Below are 6,000 nucleotides of genomic sequence, written 5' to 3' on the forward strand. Positions count from 1 at the left end.
CTGTTGGAGTGTTAATATACTTTACTGCTTTCCTAAAAGCTGAATGGTTATAAAGTCCAATATATATATATATATATATATATATATATATATATATATATCTCCAAAGGTTTTAGATAAGAGACTGTGAACTTATATTCAGAATCTTATCTAAGTCTCTTGAAAAAAAAAAAAACTACCATATTTCTTTGTGCTTGAGTCATTAGCTATTAAAGGCATACAGTGATGATCCATGCCTTTAATTCCAGCACTTGGAGGCAGAGGCAAGTGGATCTCTGAGTTTGAGCCTAGCCTGGCTCTACAAAGCAAGTTCTAGGGCTATTACACATAGAAACACATAGAAAAAAAATATCCTCAACTTAAAATATAGTACTTTGGCTTCAGAGTCAAAGGACCCCATATTCAATACAAGTATCTGTGCATAGGGCCTTGAATTACACCCAGATTAAAGGCTACTCAATAATCAACAAAATCCTTAAATCATAAAGGGAAGCTTAAGAACTAGGTCTACACATGTTCATCTGTGTGGTTCAAGGGCTTCATGTATGCTAGGCAAGCCCTTTAGCAATATTATTCAGAGTAATACTGTCCTTATACTTTGAATAATAACAACAGTATTATCAGAATACATTATATTCCACAGAAAAGAATCTATTTAATTTACTGAGGTATACAACCTCTTTTGGAAAGAATTAAGCTTGACATAGAAATACAACGTACGTTTTTCTACTTCTCAAAGAGGTACACATCAGTGACAAAATGAAGGCTGCGAACTCAACATTTAAATCAAGTAAAAACTTAAAATTCTTTAAAAATTGTTTAATAATTTATTTTTGTTGTAGGTACACTGGTGTTTTGTCTGCATTAGGGTGTCAGATTCTTTGCAATAAACTGGAGTTGCAGATAGCTGTCAGCTGCCATGTGGGTGCTGGGATTTTAACTTAGGTCCTCTGGAAAAGTAGCCAGTGCTCTCAACTGCTGAGCAGTCTTCTCCAGCAGTTAAAGTTCTTAATACATAGTTTAAATAAATAAATAAATAAATAAATAAGAGGGGGACTTGGTAAATGGTTGTGTGGCTACATTAGTATTTTAATCTGTGAGCTCATTACAATGTGATTTTAAAAAGATATATAAATACAGAAACCGTAAGCATTAGTAGTTTTATAATGATTCTCTAAGAAAATGTCAAAAATAGGGCTAGGAAGATGGCTCAGTGGGTAAGAGTGCTTACTGTGGCAAGCAAGAAGACCTAAGTTCAAATCCCCAGGTCCATATTAAAAACAACAAACAAACAAACAAGAAAACAAGCAGGAGCACATGTGTGTGTGCCTATTATCTCCAGCACTGTGGAAGACAGCAACAGGAGGCCGGCTGCTAGTGGAGTTCCAGGTTCAGTGACAGAGCCTGTCTGTCTCTAGGCAGTGAGGCAGAGTGTCAGGGCAGGACACCCATACTCCTCTACCCCCCATGTGCATCCGTATGCATCCACCACACTCCCTCACCACTAAATGCCGAACACAAAAGAAGAAAAAAGTCCGAATCTACCCAGTTAACACAGTCTTAACACCAGTCGCATTCAGATCAGACACTCACCTTCTTTGGGTTGAGCTGCAACTGGGGTCTGAGTTTCCTTTGTGTACGTGACGATTTCTCGAGGGGGAAAGTCAACTTGAGTAATTTTGGCCATCCCAAGTTTAATAGGTCCTCGTCTAAATAAGTGAATATAAATGCTTTTAAATACGGAAAAGCATAAATCTTAACTTCATTGAGCATTCTACTTTTAAAAATTAGGAACTAAACATTCATTTATATCTAGCACTGAAATTTAAAACCCTGCTTTCCTAGAGAAATATGAGATGACCAATGAATTCATTTTACTTTAGCAAAAGGATTAAAAGGTAGCACAGAAAACAGACACTTCTGAATCGCTCAGGGTACTGACTCTTCACTTTCAAAAGCTCTAGTGTTATCTCTCAGGGCAGGTGTGGGGCAGGAGTTTCAGAATGGACTGCTACACATGACAGATAGTCGTGGGAACTAACAGTGAGATTTCAGACTGTCTTGAAGAGGCAAATACCTCACCCAGCCTTGTTTAGTTCCACTCACCATTTGCAATGACTTTAAGACTGAAAGTAGGTTTCTGTTGAAAGCCTTCTCTTTTTATCCTTTAAATAAGTTTGCGTGTGTGTGTGTGTGTATGTGTGTGTGTGTAGGCCAGAGGACAAATTTGTGGAGTCACTTCTCTCCATCCACTTTTATGTAGGTTCCAGGGATCAAACTCAGGTGGCCAGACGTATGTGGCAAGTAACTCTACCCCAAGCCATGTTGACAGGCTAGAAAGTCTTTTTTTAATTTCTTACATTTGGTAGATAATAGAATCACATTATTATGGATTTTAGGATAAATTATTTAACTTTTAAAAAATCTCTACATAGCCAGTATTATCAGTGATTCATAGTAGACATCCTGAGGTTAAAATCTTCTAAGCCTAAGTAATAGGTTTCTTGAATAAATGAAACTACAGAAGTCACTTCTGATTTGGGAAGTGGAGGCAATAACAGGAGAGTTGAGATCCAGACCAAAAGAAAAATACCTCTTATTAGTAATTCAGAGAAATCTTACTTAGTTGTCAGGTATTTAAACTAAATTATGCTTCCCCGTTGCCAAAAGTCCTCAATCATAAAACTCCCTTGAAAGGACATCCAATATAGGCAAGCATTGTCGCAACTTCCCTAGGTCTGAAATAGAAATCTCACACACCTTCTTCAATATATGTCACTGTCAATACATATAAATATTTTTTCCATTTTCTTTAACACCTATATCAGATTCTTTTTTTAAAGTAGAATAAAATTAATCCACTAAGATTAACTTGTGAGCCAGGCACGGTGGCCCTCATCTGTAGTCGCAGTACTTGGAGGGCTGGAACACAGAATTCAGTAGTTTGAGGCCAGCCTGAACTACATGAGACACCATCTCAACAGAAGAACACAATTAAAACATAATTAAAAAAAAAAATCTTGCTCTAAAGTACTATATGTGAGCCATAAAACATTTTTAATGTGTTTTCTACTTCAGAAATAGCTTAGCCTTAGGGGGGAAGCATAATCAAATAATTAAATGGTTAAGATTTAAGGATACTTGAATCAATCTAGAGTAGTCTAAGATAAAGTTTAAGTAAGAACTTCATACTCTTGATGTTTAAGATACAGACCATTAAATAAATCACTTGCTTACCTAGAGAAAAAGGAGAGGGCAGGATACAATTTAGGTACAAATTACAAACTGGAAGGGCTAATAAACCCAATAGTAAAAGAAAAGAGTGTATTTTTTAAGATTTTACAGGAGAAGGGCAACTTCTCCAAAAGCCACATTTACTGAAAATAAGGAAGCAAGGGGTAGGGCAAGGGGAAGAAGACCTGGTGTAGCCAGAGAGGGGTCTTCTGGCGAATGTACAAGAAACTCGGAAACTTCCCATCTGGATCCAGGGCTTACTTAGCTTCAGGTGCCTAAGTACATGATTACATACCTCAGAAGCTGCAAACTACCAAGGGAAAAGAGCTATCTTAGTCATGGACAATGGCTGCAGCAAGTACCTTTAATGTGTATGTATGTGTATATGTATTATACACATTTACATATACATACATATGAAGTTTTTAGTATATCTTAGAAAATTTTATATAAAAAAACAGAAATAACAAAGAATTTTGTCACTTAAGTAGAGAAACTTATGGTACCTAGAAAATTACATATGAAGAATATTTCTTTCATTAATTATAAAACAATAAATAAGGTTTTTACAGTAAATTATAATTCTTTTTTTTTTTTTTTTGGTTTTTCGAGACAGCGTTTCTCTGTATAGCCCTGGCTGTCCTGGAACTCACTCTGTAGACCAGGCTGGCCTCGAACTCAGAAATCCGCCTGCCTCTGCCTCCCAAGTGCTGGGATTAAAGGCGTGCGCCACCACGCCCGGCTCCAAATTATAATTCTTAACTAGACACAATGTTAGAAACTATGGCAAAGTAATATTAGGACAGTTTCACAAAAAAGAAATTAATTATTAAAGAGGGAATGTAATAAATCTATGCAATACCCCAAATCGGAATCTGAGTGAAGCTGAAGAACTGATGGATCTGTATCCCAATGCAGCGTCCTAAATGGTTGCAGGGCAACCATGAAGCATTAGTAAAAAAGGTCAGAAGTTAGTCAAGCAAATGCACTCCATAAACAGCTAACACTAGCACGCTATTTACAACTGAGAACTACATCGTTAGTAAGACTAACACAAAACCCACATACTAGGTCTAACTCCAATGCAATAAGCATCAAAGTGGTTAAAGATGCAGGCACACAACCCAGAATAATTCAGTGTATCTTCAGAATGTGGGAAGCTAGTATCACACAAAATGGACACAAATAGCTAAAGCACACAAACCAAATATACATTATTTATGGGTGGTAAACAAAGTAGGCTATGAAAGAGTTAAACTTTTAAAATTCCTAATGAAAAAAAGATTAGTAAAAACAGTTAACATATTCTAATCTTGCCCACAGCTTTAAATGTGTGCAGGAAACTGCCATACTGGTAAAGGAAATGAGCCAACACTTAAGTTCTTTGGTAAGAAAACCAAGACTATCCCACTGGAATACAAAATAGCTAACGTTTCCAAACTGTGACCTTGATGTAATTCATGGGTTAAGCATTGCCTTGGGCTTACATGTCACTGCTTTAGAAAAGAACTAAGAATGTCTGTCTCTAGAAAAGAATAGATTTTCTTCTCTTTCAAAAGAATTACTTAAGTTTTGGAGAATCTCAATCTTAAATAAATAGGGATGTCTTATCATTGCCTGATGGGTAAATATCTTATATCTGATGTTTTCCACCTAAGTTAAAGCTATTCATTATCAGAACAAAGGGTACTTTATCATATCAGTATTCTTGTATGTTAGAAATACTGTACACTGCTCGAATTCCATACAAAAGGCTAAATGCAGGTCTAAATTTAGTACTGGCATCTCGTGGAACAATAATTCTCAAGTTACAGAATACAAAACTAGTTTTATTCTATAACTTTTAAAACAACAGATGATTTCTCAGCTTGTCTGTATTATTTATCAATAAAAAACAATTAGTTAAATCAGAGAAAGCCTTCTTCTTATGAGGAAGCAGCTTAGGATTTAAGCAGGGTTGGTTCTACGTATACAATGAAGAAAAGAGGTCACAGTGAAGACCTACTTTGTATTGAGCAATGAACAGCAACAAACTTGGGCTTTGTTAAACTAAAAGCAGTTTGATGAGATGGTCTCCAAGGAATGTTCTGTCAACAGCCTCTATATTATACAAGGGCTCTAGCTGACCAATAAACACAAACCTCCTTGTTGAGGATGTCAGTAGTCTAAAATCCAGCAAAACTTCAGTTCAGAATATGGTCTGTACTAAATTTAGATCTGTGCTAAAACATTCAGATATGTGGATATATATATATATATATATATATATATATATATTCTTTAGACATATAAAGTGGAATCCTAATTCTTAGAAATAAACTAATCAAAAATAGAAAAAGGGGTTGACGAGGCATGGATGACCTAACTGAACAGCTATCACTTACATTTCAGAAGACACGTATGTGATTAAGGAAGTAAACAAAAGCAATAAAATGCAGCTCCCAACATGCCAAAGTGAGTCGTAGCTCGTCCTTTTATACTTATTCACAAAATACCATTTTTATCACTTAAAGAGTTATTCGGCAGTGGTCTATCTTACAATGGCAACTCGACCTTTCTCCTGTTCTTTGTGTCTCACACGCCTTTGTGCATTCTCTAGACCTCTGTCTCACTCTTCCTCCCATCAGCACCTCTGCTCAAGATAAGCTCATCCCATGCACTTATAGATCTGAGTATTCTAGTTAATGCAGTGTTCTTTTACTACTGTTTTAAGCATCTACAAATTATCTTCCCATTATGGAGCTTGGTGCAGACTCAGACTTCTAT

General features: G+C 36.1%; 1 protein-coding gene across 5 annotated transcripts in view; it reads right to left on the reverse strand.

Annotated features, from left to right (window-relative positions):
- The window catches only part of Dync1i2 (dynein cytoplasmic 1 intermediate chain 2), a 50,868-nt gene that overhangs the window by 24,821 nt on the left and 20,047 nt on the right, over nt 1–6,000 (reverse strand). For 4 of the 5 annotated variants that reach the window (XM_029471876.2, XM_029471869.2, XM_029471865.2 and 1 more), the window contains 2 exons: nt 4,097–4,156; nt 1,594–1,709 (listed from right to left, as the gene is read on the reverse strand). In XM_029471876.2, coding sequence (XP_029327736.1) covers nt 1,594–1,709; nt 4,097–4,156 — 176 coding nt within the window. The remainder of the gene's footprint in view (nt 1–1,593; nt 1,710–4,096; nt 4,157–6,000) is intronic. The other variant, XM_029471880.2, reaches the window with a different exon arrangement.

The sequence above is a fragment of the Mus caroli genome, unplaced genomic scaffold, assembly GCF_978045245.1.
Source record: "Mus caroli unplaced genomic scaffold, Mus_caroli_1 scaffold_2, whole genome shotgun sequence".
NCBI classification, from domain to species: Eukaryota; Metazoa; Chordata; class Mammalia; order Rodentia; family Muridae; genus Mus; species Mus caroli.